The sequence below is a fragment of the Hemitrygon akajei genome, chromosome 5 (assembly GCF_048418815.1).
Source record: "Hemitrygon akajei chromosome 5, sHemAka1.3, whole genome shotgun sequence".
Classification (NCBI taxonomy): domain Eukaryota; kingdom Metazoa; phylum Chordata; class Chondrichthyes; order Myliobatiformes; family Dasyatidae; genus Hemitrygon; species Hemitrygon akajei.
Window position 1 is genome coordinate 188,592,847 of NC_133128.1, and position 20,698 is coordinate 188,613,544.

The 20,698-nt window shown below is 41.1% G+C and overlaps 1 protein-coding gene across 2 annotated transcripts in view; it reads right to left on the minus strand.

Annotated features, from left to right (window-relative positions):
- heg1 (heart development protein with EGF-like domains 1) overlaps positions 1-20,698 on the minus strand; it is a 105,742-nt gene that overhangs the window by 27,561 nt on the left and 57,483 nt on the right. The window contains exons 3-5 of one of the 2 annotated variants that reach the window (XM_073047532.1): positions 19,246-19,359; positions 18,296-18,418; positions 12,586-12,668 (exon numbers count right to left, since the gene is read on the minus strand). In XM_073047532.1, coding sequence (XP_072903633.1) covers positions 12,586-12,668; positions 18,296-18,418; positions 19,246-19,359 — 320 coding nt within the window. Of the gene's footprint in view, positions 1-12,585; positions 12,669-18,295; positions 18,419-19,245; positions 19,363-20,698 lie in introns of both variants that reach the window. The other variant, XM_073047531.1, reaches the window with a different exon arrangement.

Consider the following 20,698-nt stretch of genomic DNA (forward strand, 5'->3'; position numbering starts at 1 on the left):
TATTCAAGTCATTGCACTGGGCTGTACAGCAGCATCACAGTTAGCACAAGCCTTGTGGTACCAACGACCTAGGTCCAATTCTCACTGCTGCCTGCAAGGAGTTTTTACATTCTTCACATATCGCTTGGGTTTCCTCCCGCAGTTCAAAGACATACCAGTTGGTGGGATAATTGGACATCGTAAACATCTCGTGATTAAACTGGGATTAAATCGCGGATTGCTGGACGGTCAGGCTCAAAGGGCCAGAAGGGCCTATTCTGTGCTGCATCTCAATAAGAACTTTTTTAAAATGAAAATCTGTTCTGGGACTCCCTCTCTATCTGATTTTTATAAATGACCTGGATGAGGAAATGGAAGGATGGGTTGTTGGAGGTGTTGTGGATAGTGCGGAGGGCTGTCAGAGGTTAGGGGGGACATCGATAGGATGCAAAATTGAGCTAAGAAGTGGAAGATGGAGTTTAGCCCAGATAGGTGTGAGTTGGTTCATTTTGGTAGATCAAATATGCTGGCAGAATGCATATACAGTCGGCCCTCCTTATCCACGGGGGATTGGTTCCGAGACCCCCCGCAGATACCAAAAATCGCGGACGCTCGTCCCTTATTTAACCAGAATCAGTGAGGTGGCCTTTAGGACCCAGCGGAACCCCGGATTTTATTTAACATGTTTAGAGCTGTGGGCATTGGGACCCGGCGTAGCTCTGAATCCGCGGTGTTTCTGTTCACGAAAATAATACGATCGCGATTGAAAATAAGGTGGAGGTAATAAAGCGATCGGAAAGAGGTGAAACACCATCGGTCATTGGAGAAGCGTTAGGCTACAGTCGGTCAATGATCAGAACAATCTTATTGGAGTATGTGAAAGGCCCTGCCCCAATGAAAGCTACGATTATTACTAAGCAACGCAGTGGTTTAATTATTGAAATACGTATTTTTCTTAAGTGTTTTATATGCATAGAAAGGTAAAATATGTACTATATACTAAGAAAAACATTTGACTAACTGACGCTAAATAATACCGGATGTACCTGTTCCAACTTCAAATCCAACTTAAAGACGGACTCAGGAATGGAACTCATTCATAACCCGGGAACTGCCCGTACTTTCTAGATTACTTATTATACCTAATACAATGTAAATGCTATGTAAATAGTTGTTATACTGTATTGTTTAGGGAATAATGACAAGAAAAAATAGTCTGTACATGCTCAAACAACGAGTGCTGGAGAGAGAACTTCCGGGTTTTCCTGATCTGCGGTTGGTTGAATCCGCGTGTGCGGAATCCGCGTATAAGGAGGGCCGACTGTAAATTAATGGTAAGACTCTTAGCAATGTGGAGGATCAGAGGGATCTTGGGGACCATGTCCAGAGGACTCTCAAAGCTGCTGCGCAGGATGACTCTGTGGTTAAGAAGGCATACGGAGCATTGGCCTTCAACAACCATGGAACTGAGTTCAAGAGCCGAGAGGTAATGTTACAGCTGTATAGGATCCTAGTCAGGCCCCACTTGGAGTACTGTGCTCATTTCTGGTCACCTCACTACAGGAAGGATGTGCAAGGATGCAGAGGAGATATACAAGGATGTTGCCTAGATTGGGGAGCATACCTTACAAGAATGGATTGAGTGAACTTGGCCTTTTCTCCTTGGAGCAATGGAGGATGAGAGGTGATCTGATAGAGGTGTATAAGATCTACACCTTGATTGATGGCATTGATTGTGTGGATAGTCAGAGGCTTTTTCCCAGGGCTGAAATGACTAACATGAGGGGGCACAGTTTTAAGGTGCTGGGGAATAGGTACAGAGATGTCAGGGGTAAGTTTTTTTACGCAGAGAGTGGTGAGTGCATGGGATGGGCTGCCAGCGACGGTGGTGGAGACAGATACGATGGGGTCTTTTAAGAGACTCCTGGATAGGTACATGGAGCTTAGAAAAATAAAGACAATGGGTAACCCTAAGTAATTTCTAAAGTAAGTACATGTTCGGCAAAGCTGTAGGTTTTCTATGTTTCTATGAAATAATCGATTGTTTACGTTGGCTTATTTTCTCTATGCAAAATTCACATTGTGGGATTTAATCCCCATCCTATGTAAAACTTCACTGATAATCTGGCAACTGCTTAAATTAACAGCTTTAAGTGATCATGAAACTTTTCAAAAGTAGTAATTTGAAGCTCTACATCAGCTTTACCAGCAGTCCTGTTCAAATGTCTGAGGCACATATCTACAGCTAGGAAGGCTTTTGCACTGTATTGTCATAATTTTATGTATTGTACTGTACTGCTGCCACAAAAAAGAAACAAATATCATGACACATGTGAGTAATGATAAACCTGATTCTGATATGGTCTCTATTGTGGACTGAGAGTGGGAAGAGGGCAGGGAGAGGGGAGGGAGCAGGAAGCACCAGACAGACGTTCTGTAGGAATCAATGAACCAATTGCTTGGAATCAAATGACCTTCCTTGTTGTCTCAGGTTTGGGTGTGTCTGCATCCACACCAACTCCACTCCTGTACCCTGTCCCACACCCCTCCTACAGCGCTCCACCCTTGCCATTCCCAACATCCTTTGATCCCACTGGATTTATAAATTTGCTCTCTGCTCCACATTGACAAATACAGTACCGTGCAAAAATCTTATGCACTCTAGCTACATATACGTGCCTGAGACTTTTGCACAGTACTGTATAATATGGGTGGAGAATGTGCTACTCAGTCTTTCCGGGACCACTGAGTAATTTTATAAAGAATAAAAACAAAAATGCTGGTAAGTCTCAGTAGAAATTTAACACTGTTCCTCTCATCACAGATGCAATGTAACCTGCTAAGTATTTCCAATACTGTCTATTCTTATTTCATATTTTACACACCCGCCAGGCATTGATTCTCAATTATTATCTTCGCATTTATTCGAATAGGCCAATACAACTAAGTACTTAGAATTAAGGTAAGATTTAAACTTAGATACAAACTTATTTGGCAGGGCTATGGGAACCGAAAGGTGGCGGGTGGAGATACATCTCGATCAAAGGTGGTGTAAGGCACTCCTTCCCTCCACTACCCTGCAAGTTACCCTTGAGCAAGGAACAGCACCTGCTTAGCCACGGGAGTAGCTGGTGGATGGTTGTATGAGCAGCTGGTGCATATCATGAGCCCTGGTTATGTGAGCACTGACACCAGGCAGACAACCTCCAAAGAGTATTGATAATGGCTGGGTTGCCCATCTTGTAAAGACACTGCCTGGAAGAAGGTAACGACAAACCACTTCTGTAGAAAAATCTGCCAAGAACAATCACGGTCATGGATAAGACCACGATCGCCTACATCATACAACACAGCACATAATGATGATGATGCGAACTGAAGTGATAGGGCTGAGGATGGGGCAGTTGGTATACAGGTAGTGTAGTGTGCAGTGGGACTGTGAGGAAGGACAGGCAGATGACTGGGCAAAAGTACAGTCACTGGGATGAATTAAAGTGTAACATGGGTGCAAAATTGAAAAAGGATGATACAGGACTGAAGGTATTATATTTGAATGCACGTAGTATATTGTATAAAGGAGGTGATCATGTAGGTCAGGTACAATGTGGGCTTTACTGAATCTTGGCTGAACGAAGATCATAGTTGGAAGCTTAACATAGAAGGATATACATTATATTGAAAGGATAGGCGTATCGGCAGAGGAGGTGGGTGTCTCTGTTAGTAAAATATGAATTAAATCCTTAGAAAGAAGGGACATAGAATCAGAAAATGCAGAATCCTTGTGGGTCGAGTTAAGAAACTCAAAGAGTTAAAAGACCCTGATGGAAGTCATATATAGGCTGCTGAACAGCAGGGAGGATGTGAGATATAAATCTCAACATGAAATCAAAAAGTCATGTAAAAAAGCCAGTGTTATGATAGTCATGGAGGAATTTCAATATGCATGTAGATTGGGAAAATCCGTTTGGTGCTGGATCCCAAGAGAGGAAATATGTAGAAAGCCTATGAGATGACTTCGTAAAACAGGTTGAGGTTGACCTCTCAAGGAAAAAGGCAATTCTGGACTGAGTTTTGAGTAATGAATCAGACTTCATTAGGGAAGTTAACGTAAAGGACCCCTTAGGAGGCTGTGATGATAAAACGATAAAATCACCCCACTGTTTGAAAGAGAGAAGCTAAAATGTAGGATACAGGGAGAAGACAGGAGATTAGGGCTGAGAGGGAAAATGAATCAGCCATGATGAAATAGTGGAGCAGATTCGATGAGCCAAATAGCCTAATTCTGCTCCAAAATCTTATGGTCTTATTGTCTCAACTCAGATGTATGAGTATTACAGAGGAGTAAAGGGAATTACAGAGCCATGAGAGAGGAGCTGGCCAAAGCTGATTGGAAGAGGACACAAGCAGGGATAACAGTACAGCAGCAATAGCTGGAGCTTCTGGGAGCAATTTGGAAGGTGCAGGATAGACGTATCTCAAAGAATAAGTATTCTAATGGGAAGATAAGGCAACTGTGGTTAACAAGGGAAGTCAAAGGCAGCATAAAAGAAAAGGACAGGGCATAAAAATATATCAAAAATTTGTGGGAAGTTAGAGGATTGGGAAGCTTTTAAAAACCAACAAAAAGCAACTAAAAAATCAATAAGGAGAGTAAAGATGAAATATGAAGGTAAGCTAGCCAATAGCATAAAACAGCAAAAGTTTTTACAGATATAAAAAGAGTAAAAGAGAGGTGAGAACAAGTATAGAACTGCTGGAAATTGACACTGGAAAGCTATAATGGGGGACAAAAAAATGGCAGATGAATTTAATAATTATTTTTCATCAGTCTTTAATGTGGAAGACACAAGCAGTATGCCAGAAATTCGAGAGTGATGGGGGCACAGTGAGTATAGTTGCTATTACTAAGGAGAAGGTGCTTGGGAAGCTGGAAGTTCTGAAGGTAGGTAAGTCACTTGGACCAAATGGGCTACACCCAATGATTCAGAAAGAGATAGCTGAAGAGATTGTGGAGGCATTATCAGTGATCTTTCAAGAATCATTAGATTCTGCAATGGTTCTGGAGGATTGATGTGTGAACACTGGAAAGGGTTCAAAGGAGGTTCACAAAAATTATTCCAGGATTGAACGGCTTGTCATATGATGAATGTTTGATGACCCTTGGCCAGCATTCACTGGAATTCAGAAGAATGAGGTTAGTTGAAACAATTCGAATGATGAAAGGCCTAGATAGAGTGGACATGGAGAGGATGTTTCATATGGTGGGAGAGTCCGGGACCAGAGGACACAGCCTCAGGAAGAATTTCTTTGGCCAGAGAATGGTGAGTTTGTGGAATTTGTTGCCACAGGCTGCTGTAAAGGCCAAGTATATTTAAGGCAGAGGTTGATAGATTCTTGATTGGTCAGGGCATGAAAATATACGGGGAGAAGGCAGGAGATTGGGGCTGAGAGGGAAAATGGATCAGCCATGATGAAATGGCAGAGAAGGCTCAACGGGCCAAATGGCCTAATTCTGCTCTTATATCTTATGGACTGGAAAACTGCAAATATCACTACACTCTTTAAGAAGAGGTAGGTAAAATAAAGGAAATTATAGGCCAGTTAGCCTGAAATCAGTGATTGGGAAGATGTTGGAGTCTGTTATTAAGACTGAGGTTTTGGGGTACTTGGAAGCACAAGATAAAATAGGCCAAAGTCAGCATGATTTCCTTACTGCGATATCTTGCCTGAAAACATCTGTTGGAATAACATCCAGTATAGACAAAAGAGAGTCAGTGGATTTTGTTCACTTGGATTTTTAAAAGGCCTTTTGCAAGGTGCTGCACATGAGGCTCTAAACAGATACAAGCCTATAGTGTTACTGGAATGATACTAGCATGGATAGAATCGGAGTCAGAATCAGGTTAAATATCACTGGCATATGTTGTGAAGTTTATTAACTTAGTGGAAGCAGAACAATGCAATATATGATATAAAAAGTAAATAAGTCAATTACAGTAAGTATATAATGTATATTAAATACGTAGTTAAAATTAAAATAATGCAATAACAGAAATTTTTTAAAAAGTGAGGTAATGTTCATGGGTTCAATGCCAATGTAGGAATTGGATGGCAGACGGGAAGAAGCTGTTCCTGAACCACTGAGCGTTTGCTTTCAGGCTTCTGTACCACCTTCCTGATGGTAACAGTGAGGAGAGAGCATGTCCTGGGTGATGCCCTGGGTGATGGGGGTCCTTAATAATGGATGCCATCTTTCTGAGGCACCACCCCTTGGAGATGACTTAGATACTACAGACTAGTACTCAAACTGAAGTTAACTAATTTAACTTTTGATTCTGTGCAGTAACCTGCCCTCCTCCTTGTACCAGACAGTGATGCAGTCGGTCCATGGTACATCTGTAGAGGTTTTTGAGTGTTTTAGGTGACAAACCAGATCTCCTCAAACTCCAAATGAAGTGTAGCCTTCTTTATAGCTGCATCAGTATCCTGGGACCAGGTTTGATCCTCAGAGATCTTGATACCCAGGAATCTGAAATTGCTCACTCTCTCCACTTCTGATTCCTCTAAGAGGGTTGCTCGGTGATCCCTCATCTTACCCTTCCTTAAGTCCATGATAATCTCTTTGGAATACTGACACTGAGTGCAAGGTTGTTGCTGCAACACCTCTCAACTAGCTGGTATGTCTCACTCCTGTATGTCCTCTCTTCTCCATCTGAGGTTTTACCAACAGCAAGTTTATACAAGTTTGGTTGTCTGGCAGAAGGCAAAGAGTGCGAATAAAGGGGGTATCTTCTGGTTGTCACCAATGGTGTTCCGTAGGGGCCAGTGTTTGGACCACTTCTTTTCACTTTGTATGTCAATGATTTGAATGACAGAATTGATGGTTTTGTGGTGAAGTTTGCAGACAATACAAAGATACGTGGAGGGGCTAGTAGTGTTGAGGAAGCAAGGCAGGGTGGCTGAAAAAGCCCTCAAGGGCAGATTAGGAGAATGGACAAAGAAGGGGAAGATTGAATATAGTGTAGAGAAGTGTATGGTTATGAATGAAGTCACAGACTATTTTCTAAATGGAGAGAAAATTCAGAATCAGGGGTACAATGGGACTTGTAAGATTAACTTACAAGTTAACTTACAAGTTGAGTCAGTAATAATAAGGCAAATGCTATGTTAGTATTCATTTCAAGAGGACTAAAATATAAAAGACCTTGGTTTATTGTGAGCAGTTTTGGGCCCCTCATCTAAGAAAAGATGTGTTGGGATGGGAGAGTCCAGAGGGTGTTCACGAGAATGATCCCAAGAATGAAAGGGTAAACTTACAGTAGGAGTGTTTGATGGTTCTGGGCCTGTACTCACTGCAGTTTAGAAGAATGGGGGGAGGGGGGGTGGATCTAATTGAAACCTATGGAACATTGAAAGGGCTAGATAGAGTGGACAGGGAGAGGATATTGGGAGATTTCTAATGGTGGGAGGGACAACCTCAGAATAGAACGATATGCAATTAGACTAGAAATGAGGAGGAATTTCTTTACCCAGAGGGTGATTAATCTGTGGAATTTATTGCCACAGACAGGTGCGGACACCAAGTCATTTGCTATACTTAAAACAGAGGTTGATGGGTTCTTGACTATTGTGTGTCAACGTTAAGAGGGAGAAAGGAGAGAATGGGATTGAGAGGGATAATAAATCAGCCAGGAAGGAATGGCACAGCAGACCTGATGGGCTGAATGGCCTAATTCTCCACCTATGTCTAATGGTCCTATTTTGCCTAGTTTATTGTGGAGTCAGGAGTAGCAGAAGGTTTATTCATTGAGCAGTTCACAACCTATATATACAGTACTATCCTCATTCTGCAACAATATGAATTCTTGCAGATGCAAAGGTTGCAGTGCATTTGTTAAAGTCTGTTTGGAAGGCTTCCAAATAGGAAAGAAATGTTTTTAAATTGAGGCAGACAGAGAGTGCAAAATTATAATATTACACATTGGTTAGTCATACAGTGAAGATGTGCAGGCTAATGTGGAGAGCTGGAATGTAGACATCTTTTGAAAAATGAAATGCTGATCTCTCCAACACTTAACCTGTGGAAAAGATCAGCTAGATATTTCTACTCCGAAAACATGTTGCAGAAACTTATTCTACAGATCATTTTTGTCTGTGAAATATGGACAGCTGGAATTTCAATCCAAAAACATATCATCGAGGTCAGCGGCTCCCAATCTTTTATTATACCATGGACCAATAACATTAAGCAAGGTGTCTGTGGACCCCAGGTTGGGAATCCCTGATAAAGAATGCACATTAGGGTGAGGTATTCAAGACTCATCACAGACCATGGCAAAGAAGGGGTTAAGTTCCTTAGATTTTCTTTTTTCACAGCGTAGCAAGCAAAAATAGAAATGGCTCAGAGACGTAAGGACAGGCTAGGCCAGTAACCATGGCAACTGACTCTGCAAAGCCATGTACAATGTCTTAATATGATGCCCTGAATCTAACAATTAACCTTGACCTTTTTTGAACTTTAGCAACTTAAATAGTCACTGGAAAAATGTGATGGTAAAGTCTACTTTTCATTACTTATGTGTTTTGGTCTGTGGTTTAGAAATTAAAATAAACTTATTGGAATACTGAAATTTTATTTCCTATTCCAGACAGCTGCAAAATCAATTGTCAAATGATTGAAGAGATCTAATCACATTCTTGGTTACCACAAGGTAATGCATACTTCCCCAGAGTATTGGGGCTTTCTAGTATATCTAAGCTACACTGTAATTTGATGAAATGTTAATACTTCTGTTAGATTTATATTGAATTACTATGTTATTTGTTGGAGTTAATGCCAAAATGCTACCAAAGTTACAAACCGTATCAAACAATCCAATTAGCTGTTCAAATCAAACAAAAATACTTGTTTGTTTCCTTCCACTAATCACCATTGCTATTAAGCTCTTTTCATACAAAATTTTCAAACTAGTATATCAAGCACAGACACCTGAGCCAACTTGGTTACCTCATAGTTTTGGCACTTGGCAACATCTACATAGTCATAACATTTTTCTTTGATTGGACAGTCTGAAAAGAACATGGAAATGGAAAAATGCCAAAAGTGGAAGTTCATGATTCAAAGAATCTTCCAGCAGAAGCAGAGCTCACTTAAGCACCGAACCAGATAAAAAGATTAAGGCGTTGAGGCCGAGGGCAAAGGACAAACAGGTGCTCAGCTCACTACCTCATGAGGCTACACTCACCTCAACGTTCAACTGACTCTACAGCTGTGGCCTGCAACCATTAGCACTCGTCTCAGCACTGAACTGGCTCCGTGGCTGTTATCTCACGTTCAGGGTCTCTGAGATTCATGTTCTGTGTATTATTTATTGTTGACATGATTTGTTCTCTTTCACACATTGAACGTTTGGCAGTTTTTGTGCTGTGGGACTTTCTGTGGATTCTGTTGTGTTTCTTTGTTTTGTGGCTACCTGCGAGACGATGAATCTCAAAGTATATACTTCGATAATAAATGTACTTTGAACTTTGAAATAGAACTGAAAACACAGCAAAGGTGAACAAAATGGAGAGTTTGCCAACTGACAATTAACTGCCAGAAGTTCTCACTGGACGATGTACCGAGCTATTATTGTGGTGGGTTTTTTTTTGGTAGATTGGCAATTTTATTTTTGCTATTTTCGTTAATTTTTATAAGTTTCACTTTTGACATACCTAAGAAACATGTAAGAACATAAGAAATAGGAGCAGGAGTCGGCCATCTGGCCCATCGAGCCTGTCCCATCATTCTATAAGATCATGGCTGATCTGTCCATAAACTCAACTCCATCTACCTGCCTTTTCCCCATAACCCTTAATTCCCCTACTATGTAAAAACCTATCTAACTGTATCTTAAATATATTTAGTGAAGAGGCATCAACTGCTTTCCTGGGGAGAAAATTCCACAGATTCACTACTCTCTGGAAAAAGCAGTTCCTCCTCATTTAGTGAAACACCCTTTCATTAAAATGCTGAGCAACTCCAGCCTGTTTTCCTTCAGTCATAAGCCACATAGTCTCTCCAAGTTCCGACAATTACCAAGCAATTTCATCATTCCTTTTGTAAATTCTGAAATATACATTTTTCTGTTTCTCATCAAGATTTCTTCCAAATTTCTTGTAATGTTCCATCTTATATGCACTATTTATAATTCCCAACAGCCCAATAAATTACTACATTATCATGGAAAATTATGCACAGCTGAGCATAAAAGAGAGAAGTTTTTCTTTATTTATTTTTCCTTTTAAATATATGGCATAGTTGCTTTAGTGTCCTACATAATAACTGAACTCTGACTAATATTGTATAGAATTAATATTTCACCTGGAGAAACATATATATTTTTCATTTTATTGCCTATTGGTATACAGATTAGAGAACTCTCTAGTCATTTCATATATGTAGCTTTCTAGCACAAGAATATTCTACCTCTCTTGTAATGATGTAAATTCTGATGTCACTGCAAATTTTTTTAAATAATTGTCAACTGATACCAAGCAGACAATCTCTGAAGAGTATTGATAATGGCTGGGGTCACCCATCTTGTAAAGACACTGGCCAGGAGGAGGCAATAGGAAACCACTTCTGTAGAAACATTTGCCATGAACAATCATGGCCATGGATTGCCCACACCAAATGACAAGACACATAATGATGATAATGATGACAAGTGCAGAAGTCCCCTCGAGTCATCACCCTCCAAAACAGATACACCACTTTGTTTAGAATGCAGCAGTAGCCAAGATCTTGGCACTGACCCTACTGTACAGTGGGGCAGGAAAAAGAGTGGCAGAGCGTATTAGTAGAGGCTTCCATGGTGAGGGGAACAGACAAGAACTTCTATGGCTGCAAACGGTCTCCTGGTTAGTGTGCTGCCTCTTGGGTGCAAGGGTCAGAGATGCCTTGGAGTGGTTGCAGGGCGAACTGGATGGTGACAATTGTCAAGGTGCATGTAAATACCATCGATATATGAAAAAAGCAGGATATGGTGAAGTCAACTTTAAGAAGCTAGGTGATAAATTATAAAGTTCTCAAAGGTAGTAATCTCAGTATCTGTGCCATGTACTAGGAATAGCAAAATGGTTAGGATGAATATGTGGCTGGATTAGTGGTGCTGGAGGAAGGGCTTGAGACTTCCGGGGCACTGGAACCGGTTCTGAGGCAAGAGGAATCACTACAAATTGGACAGTCTACACCTGAGCAGGACCGGGATCAATGCCCTAGCGGGATTGTTTGCTACAAGCATAAGGTGGTCTGCAGATGCTGTAAGTCCAAAGCAACACACGCAAAGTGCTGGAGGAACTCAGCAGGTCAGGCCACTTTTCTCTGAGGCCTCGCTTGCTCTGAGTCAATCACGGATGCTGCGTCGAAGTACGCAGGCCAGGATGGTACGATATTGAGAGAAGCTGTTGCCCATGTGGCAAGTTCCCCTCCCCACACGTGAACCCAAAGGAATGGCAGAGACCGATGCTGTTTGGTACCAGCAGCATCACAGGAGTTGCCAGTCGGCATCAAACTCAACATAGGCCTGCCTGAGGGACGGCAGCTATGGATTTTTCCCTCGGTGTTTACTTCTGAAAACTTCCTCTTGAGTGGGTATAGCCTCAAGACAGTGGAGGTTGATCGGGACTTTCCTTCTCCTAGAGCTGGCAAGATCCACCTGCCCAAAGTGACTGGTTTAAAGTCGCCAGTAATCTGCTTTTGCCCCTTCTGCTGTCAGTAGAAATGGTTCCACTTGGCTTAATAGCTATGCCATATGTGAAGGCCAGGAGCAGGACTTGGCTGTTGGGGGCTATTGCTGCGTGTCACAGGAGCATTTATTAGGTATTGGCTTTACCATCACCATTACCACCCCCAGCTATAACAACCTTAAGGCAGTATCTATGAAAATGAATAAACAGTCGAGCAGAATGATGACTCTATTTGGGAAGAGATTAGGAATAGTAAAGGTCAAAAAATTACAGTTGGGAGTTGTCTACAGGCCACCAAATATATTACAAAGGCACATGCAATAAACCAAGAATTACCTGCAGTAGGGTGGTACAATATCATAACGGCTAGCACAACGCTTTACAGTACCAGCGACCCGGGTTCATTTCCCACTGCTGTCTGTACGTTCTCCCCATGACTGCGTGGGTTTCCTCCGGGTGCTCTGGTTTCCTCCCACAGTCCAAAGACATATCGGTTGGCAGGTTAATTGGTCATTGTAAATTGTCCTATGATTAGGCTAGGATTGCAATTGGGGATTGTAACTGGGGGTGTAATTGGGGGTGCGAATTAAATTAAATTCGGGTCACCTGTACTGTAAAGTGTTGAGCTGACCACAACACTACTGGGCAGTCTGTTATTGTTTTACCTCAAAGCACTGTGTAATGATTTGATTTGTATAAACAGTACGTAAGACAAACTTCTCATTGTACCTCAGTGCATGTGACAATAATAAACCCATTCAATTCCAAACGTTAATAGGAATAAAGCAGGAGGATTATTGTTAATGCTTTAAAAGAACCTGCATTGCAGAAATCATTTATTGCTGCTTTGCTTCTTATTCAGAAAATGAAACTTACTATTTTTAAGATATCTCCTTCCAGCTCATGTCTTGATATTCCAGATTTGTTGACCACATGGAGAACACCAGCAAAGGTCTTTGCTATTGGGCAATAATAATAGATTAAATAAGTACTTGTGCAAATTCAGAAGAGAAGATTAAATTTAACTATTTATGTAAAACCACACAGCAGAAGATATAAGTTCATGAGCTGCAATGAGAGCATGTTCACACAGTCAGATCTACCTTTTGGCAGGAGTTTAGACACCCACAAAAAGTTGTTAATATTTAAATACAGTATGTTTTTAAACTTATTCTGGTGGCCTGTCCCACTACCAGATGGTAGATAAATTAGGAAAGCATCTCACTTGCCTACAGTATATCTATCAACCAATATCAGCTACACTTCAGAATTAATTCATAAATTGAAAGTACTTGTGATTATTCCGAAGATAACACACTTATGGAAATGATAATTTGTATTATTCGCCTGTTCCTGATTTTATTCATCTCAGTTGATCATGTGATGTGTTACTTTTCCAGTGACTTTCCATACTCAATAGCCAGGCATGAAAATTGACCCTCTTTCAGACACCATCACTCCAAGGAGCACAATGCCAAGACCTCATGTTGATTCAGAACCACACACAATCAGTAGATGGCAGAATAGAACATAGAATAGTACAGCACAGTACAGGCCCTTCAGCCCACAATGTTGTGCTGATCCTTAAACCCCACCTCCCATATAACCCCCCACCTTAAATTCCTCCATATACCTCTCTAGTAGTCTCTTAAATTTCACTAGTGTATCTGCCTCCACCACTGACTCAGGCAGTGCTTTCCACGCACCAATCACTCTCTGAGTAAAAAAACGTTCCTCTAATATCCCCCTTGAACTTTCCACCCCTTACCTTAAAGCCATGTCCTCTTGTACTGAGCAGTGGTGCCCTGGGGAAGAGGCGCTGGCTATCCACTCTATCTATTCCTCTTAATATCGTGTATACCTCCATCATGTCTCCTCTCATCCTCCTCCTCTCCAAAGAGTAAAGCCCTAACTCCCTTAATCTCTGATCATAATGCATACTCTCTAAACCAGGCAGCATCCTGGTAAATCTCCTCTGTACCCTTTCCAATGCTTCCACATCCTTCCTCTGGTGAGGCAACCAGAACTGGACACAGTACTCCAAGTGTGACCTAACCAGAGTTTTATAGAGCTGCATCATTACCTCGCGACTCTTAAACTCAATCCCTCGACTTAAGAAAGCTAACACCCCATAAGCTTTCTTAACTACCCTATCTACCTGTGAGGCAACTTTCAGGGATCTGTGGACATGTACCCCAGATCCCTCTGCTTCTCCACACGACCAAGTATCCTGTCATTTACTTTGTACTCTGCCTTGGAGTTTGTCCTTCCAAAGTGTACCACCTCACACTTCTCCGGGTTGAACTCCATCTGCCACTTCTCAGTCCACTCCTGCATCCTATCAATGTCTCTCCGCAATCTTCGACAATCCTCTACACTATCCACAACACCACCAACCTTTGTGTCGTCTGCAAACTTGCCAACCCACCCTTCTACCCCCACAAACAGGTCGTTAATAAAAATCACGAAAAGTTGAGGTCCCAGAACCGATCCTTGTGGGACACCACTAGTCACAACCCTCCAATCCAAATGTACTCCCTCCACCACGACCTTCTGCTTTCTGCAGGTGAGCCAATTCTGAATCCACCTGGCCAAACTTGCCTGGATCCCATGCCTTCTGACTTTCTGAATAAGCCTACCATTTGAATACATTAATAACTCAGAGCAGGCCTTGGTTTTGACATACTCCAAGACAGATGTAGCAGTAACGAAAGAAAAAACTATATACAGTCCTGTACCAAAGTCCTAAGGATATATACATAGCTAGGATACCTAAAACGTTTGCACAGTGCTTTGGTAATTTTATGTATTTCATGGTACTGCTGCCACAATATAAAAACAAATTTCATGACTTATGTGAGTAATGATAAGCCTGATTCTGATATGGATCTCTATTGTGGACGGAGAGTGGGAAGAGGGCAGAGAGAGGGGAATCATGGTTGAGAAAAGGGGAAGGGAGAGAGGAGGGAGAAGGAGGGGAGACAGGAGGGTGCAGGAAGCCCCAGAGAGTCTTTCTGTAATGACCAATAAACCAATTGTTTGGAAACTTTACTGAAATGACTGAATGAGCAGCAGTGTGCATATCTTAGAAAGGAAAAATTATTCTTTGATTTTCTTTAAACTTAATTTTTTGTCAGTAAGTTATAGTCCAAGCCAATTCATAAGGCATTTGATACAATTTTATGTGCAAGTCTATCACTTTCTGAGTGAAAAGAGAAAACAGGTGTTTAAAAATAAGTAATTCACTGAAGTTACTGATGTAGTTACTGATCTTAAGAATATTGTTTATGAAATACAGTACTGCACCTATTCCATAATTAGAAGCAAAATCATCTCCAGACTCCTAGATCTGGGAGTCAATATCTCCCTTTGCAACTGGACTTGACTTCCTGACCAAAAAAACCATAATCAGTAAGGATAAGCAGTAAGATAACTTCCTCAATACCAGTGCCCCACAAGGCTGTGTTCCTAGCTTCCTACTTTATTCCCTCTACACTCATGAATCCATAGGCAGATTGTGCTGTAACTCCATCTGGTAGTGGGGCAAACCTCAAATGATGATCAGTGGCAGTGCAGGAAAGAAGTAGAGAGGTTAGTGACATGAACAAGAGAAAATCTGCAGATGCTGGAAATCCGAGCAATGCACACAAAATGCTGGCGGAACTCAGCAGGCCAGGCAGCATTGATGGAAAAGAGTACAGCTGACATTTCAGGCCAAAACCCTTCGGCAGGACTCGGGAATGCTGCCTGGCCTGCTGAGCTCCTCCAGCTTTTGTATGTGTTGCTTAGTGGCATGGGTCATTGACCTCAGGACTGGGGGGCGGGGGGCACCTGCTCCTCTTGACGTCAATTCGCCAAGGTTGAGAGGGTTGAGTTTCTAGTTCCTAGAAGTGAACATCAGCAGTCACATGACAGCTATGAAACCTCACCAGCACCCCTACTTGTTCAGGAGGCTAACGAAATATGGCATAATATACCATGGCCCCTTAGACCCTCACAGATTTTTATCAATGCACCAGAGAACGAATCCTTTCCAGATGCCCTACTACTTGGTGTGGCTACTGCTCAGCCTGTGACCACAGGAAACTGCAGAGTTATGGACACAGCTTGGCATATCATGGGACCTGCAGACTCCACTTACGCTTCTTGCAGCCTCAGTAAAGCCGTCAGCAAAATCAAAGACCCCCATCCTCCCTGGACATACTTTTCTCCCCGCTCTCATTGGGCAGAACTTACCAAAGCTTGAGAGTAAGTTCCACCAGGCTCAAGGACAACTGAACAAGTTCAATTGACTTGTATGACGAAGTGGAGTCTTGACCACACAGTGAAGCTTGTTAGAACCTTGCACCTTATTGTCTACATGCACTGCACTTTCTTTGTAATTGTAATACTTTATTCTGCACTCTATGCACTGTTGTAATGAACTGAAATGTATGAATGGTTTGCAAGACAAGTTTTTCACTGTACCTAGTACACATGACAATAATAAAACAATTTACCATTTTTTTTAATTAAAAGAATAAAATTGCATTGTTGTGGGAAGTGTTGGAAGAAGGAATAATGATTGCATGATAGATGGTACTATTTACGAAGGTGTTTTTCCCACCTGCCACCTCTAAATCATGTAGTTTCAAAGATTCAAAGTGCAGCTATTATCCAAGTACCTATGCATAAATTATACAACTTTGTCTGCTTGCAAGAAACCCGAAAGAACCCAATTTGAAAAAGACCAACAGAGAAAGATCAACAGCAGAGAAAGAGAAAAAGCACAAATCATGCAAACAGAAGAAGCGAGCAGCAGCATTCCAAACCATCGACCGAGCTTTGATATAAGCTGTCAAGCTGGATTCTAGGAAAAGTGGTTAAGACAGGCGACAATAATGGATGTCAGTGAAGGTTACAAATTTCAGGTTGTATACTATAAAAATTCTCTGAAATTAAATGAAGCTTTGAACCTTTCAACATTTGAATAAGCACAAGGATAGGAGGGGTTATCGAACAGGATATACGATTTGATAGTTAACACAGTTTAATATTCACTTTGAATATTGTGCCATGTTCCAACAAACAAGAAACAGGTTATATTTAAATACTGTAACCTATGCTGAGACTAAAATAGGGATTTGGGTTAAAAAAAAGACCTGGAGAGCTGTGACATTTTCATGTTTTTAAGGACACGCAGAGAGGTAATTTTGTATAACTAAACTGTGCAGTTGATGGCATTAGAAAGGTTTTAATTCAAACTATAGGAATTTGTCATTTACACCATCAGGAAGTTCTTTAGGCAAAGATTAGCTGATTCTTGCAAGTAACTTGTGAGAAACGTGAACAAAGAAATGTTTTGGGAAATTTTCTGGAATCTGAGCGATGACTAAGATAGGGTATTTGAGACATGGTGGCTGAACAGAAACCTTCAATAGTGTCTTGGAGCAATACAACATGTTAACAAGTCCTACAGCCCAACCTGTCCATGGTGCCTACCAGCTAGTCCTATTCACACGTAATGAAAGCTTTGAAACCGTCACAAGTAAATATTTTTGCATTTGCCCCATATCCTTCTTAACCTCTCCTATCCTTGTGTTTATTCAAATGTTCAAAGGTTCGTTTAATATCATAGAATTTATACAGTACACACGTTGAAATTCATAATCTTCACAGACATCTATTATTGTCACCTGACTCAACCATTTCTCCCCAGAATCCAGCTTGTCAGTCTATATTAAAGCACTTAATTAGTATATTGCAGGAGGAGAAATAGATTTGAAAAATGTACAGGGTTGGAAGAGTGTGCAGAAAAGACCTTGAATGGGTGTGGAAATAAAGGTTGGTAAATGTAGTAATCCGTGGGGCAAACAATGCTAAAATTTAAAAAGAAATGTCAAGCTGTGGCTGGGTGGAAGGTGGCCTAGTGACAGCAAATGTGATACTAGCTGCATGTGGTAGCACAGCACCAAGAACTGCTTTCCCTAGGATCCCCTGCTAAACGTTTCATTTTCACCCTAGGGCATTACTGGATGGAAAATTTACCACAGAACTGGTCACTCTAGGATAATATTGTTTAGCCAGAGGGTGGTAGATCTGTGAATTCATTGCCACAGGCGGCTGTAGAGGCCAGGTCATTGGGAGTATTTAAGACGAAGGTTAGTAGGTTCTTGATTAGTCTGGGCAGGGAAGGTAATGGGGAGAAGGTAGGAGAAGGGGTTGAGACAGAAATGGATCTGCCATGATGAAATAGAGGCGCAGACTAGATGGGCCAAATGGCCTAATTCTGCTTCTACGTCTTATGATCTTATGGTCAAATGGTTATTAGTTTCTTTCGTCACATGTCAAATTTAAGTTGCACAGTGCTAAGTATGGAGATGTATGATAGATTTGAGGCATGTAATTGAGGTATCTATCAGAGGAAACCTTTGCAGATGTCACAAGTAAACATTCTTGTATTAAGTTTCAAGATGTCTTGCATGAGAGATGGTTTTAACCTATATTCTACAAAATTAAAATAGTTTACCTACAACAGCTGAACAAATTTCAAAAGTTAAGGCTAGTCAAAACATTGCATCTCAAGAGCAACAAATCGTCTTCTTACCCAAAATGCATCCTGTTCCCTTTTCAAAGTAATACCCTGGCTGACACTTGCAGGAGAAAGACCCCAAATTATTAACACATTTTGCAGGAGACGGACATGGATTTGAAAGGCATTCATCCACATCTGCTTAAAAAAGGAACTAGTTACTAAATTAAAACAAGTTTCAGAATTAAAGGAAAACATCTAATGAATTAAAGTCATTGGTAATAATGTAAAAATAATGTAAAATAAAGCTAATATAGACTGCTTATTTACAGTACGTAATTAACTAAACATTCCTAAATTTATCCGATGAATGGCAGTTTGATTTTCATCCTTCCCACTACGTGAATATGAAAGAGATTCCTCTCTTTCCCCCATTACTGTCTGACTTCCATGACTGTGGCTGAATTGGGACCATTGATAGATGCACCAAACCAATCAGTGAGCAATGGAATTAACTGTATTACAGTACAGTAGCATAGCGGTTATCACAACGCTTTACAGTACCGGCGACCCAGGTTCAATTACCGCTACTGCCTGTAAGGAGTTTGTACGGTCTCCCCATGACCCAGTGGGTTTCCTCTGGGTGTTCCGGTTTTCTGATAGGTTGTAAATTGTTCCATGATAAGGCTAGGGTTAAATCAGGGGGACAGCTCGGTGTGCAGCTCAAAGGGCTGGAAAGGTCTATTCCGTGCTGTATCTCAATCAATAAAGAAACGGAGGAGGGAAAAGTACAATGAGGAATCAAAAAATATAGTATTTTATAAATTGACTATTTTATATTAAAAGTATATAGTCATCAGAAGCACCACATTTTACTTTCCAATTAATCTAGCAAGTATTTCAAAATATTAATTCTATTTGAGGAAAATGTAGTAACATAAATGGCATAAAATCTCAGTAAAATTTTATACATTTACATATATCTTGTATCATTGTATGAATAATTTATAGAAATAACGCGTTACCTTTGCTGCAATTCATCCCTTGCCAGCTTGGTGGGCACAGACATTTTTTTCTGCTATTACGGTCATTGATACAAGTACCTCCATTAAGACATGGATTTGAAATGCAGGCATTCTCTGCTTAAAAGTAAGTACACAATTTATTAACAGCTATTCCAAATGATTAACACTGGGCCTTCAGTTTCATGCTTTATATTCTAAAGGCTGAATTGTTTTGGAGCCGTTTACTCTCTGCATGCCTACAGATCTCTCAAATCTGTCATTGAGCCATGGATTTCTTCTGTTGACTTGACTTTTCTTCTGATATGATTATATATCGTGCTGAATGACTTGACGATCATGGTCTTTCCACAACCGTGACTGAACTTGGCAATTTTTTTCCACAGAAGTAGCTTGCCATTGCCTTTTCTGGGGGGCAGTGTCTTTACAAGTAAAGTGACCCCAGCTATCATCAATACTCTTCTGAGACTGTCTGCCTGGAGTCAATGGTCACATAACCAGGATGTGATGTGCACCAACTGCTCAAACGCTCATCCACCACCTGCTCCCGTGGCTTCATATAACCCTGATCGGGGGCTAAGCAGGGGCTACACCTTGCCCAAGGGTAACCTGCAGGCTAGTGGAGGGAAGAAGTGCCTTTCACCTCCTTTAGTAGAGACTTATCTCCACCCTGCCACCCAGATATGACATACCTGTTTAATCGACATTTTCTAGATGTAACACTGGCCCATTAAAATAAGACAGTGCACTTTAAACATGTTACTCTGTGGAAGATTACCACATTGTCTGCCTGGCAATGGAAGCAAGAGTGAATATTGAGTAATATACTGAAAAGTAAATGCAATATCTGGATCAGCTTTGAATTTAAAGGGGAGAATGTGAAGTGAGTTCATAGATTGGAATTCTATGTTTGGATCAGGCACACTTTTCTGGAGTCAGTTGTATTGTGCTTGGCAGCTTAGAGTAAGATTGAAGCTACACTGTGAATATCATTATCATCCCCAGAGCAAACCCTCTTCAAAGAATGAAGTTGAAACAAGGCTTCATCTTTAAAAACTCTACAGCATTATAGCAGAAGGAGGTGCAAACTCAATTGCATTAACTTGCAAGAATCAAATAATCACCACACTGTGGGGCAGTACCGTATCATAGTAGCTAGCACAACGCCTTATGGTACCGGTGATCTGGGTTCAATTCCCGCTGTGGCTTGTAGGCAGTATGTATGCTCTCCCCATGTCCGTGTGGGTTTCCTTCGGGTGCTCTGGTTTCCTTCTACGGTCCAGAGATACAGTGTACTAGTTGGTCATTGTAAATTTTCCAGTGATTAGGCCGGGATTAAATCAAAGGGATCGCTGGGTGACATGGCTCAAAGGGCCAGAAGGGCCTGTTCGGGGCTGTATCTCAATCAATAAATTCCAATCTAGGGTGCATTATCAAAGTAAAATATTGCTCTCAC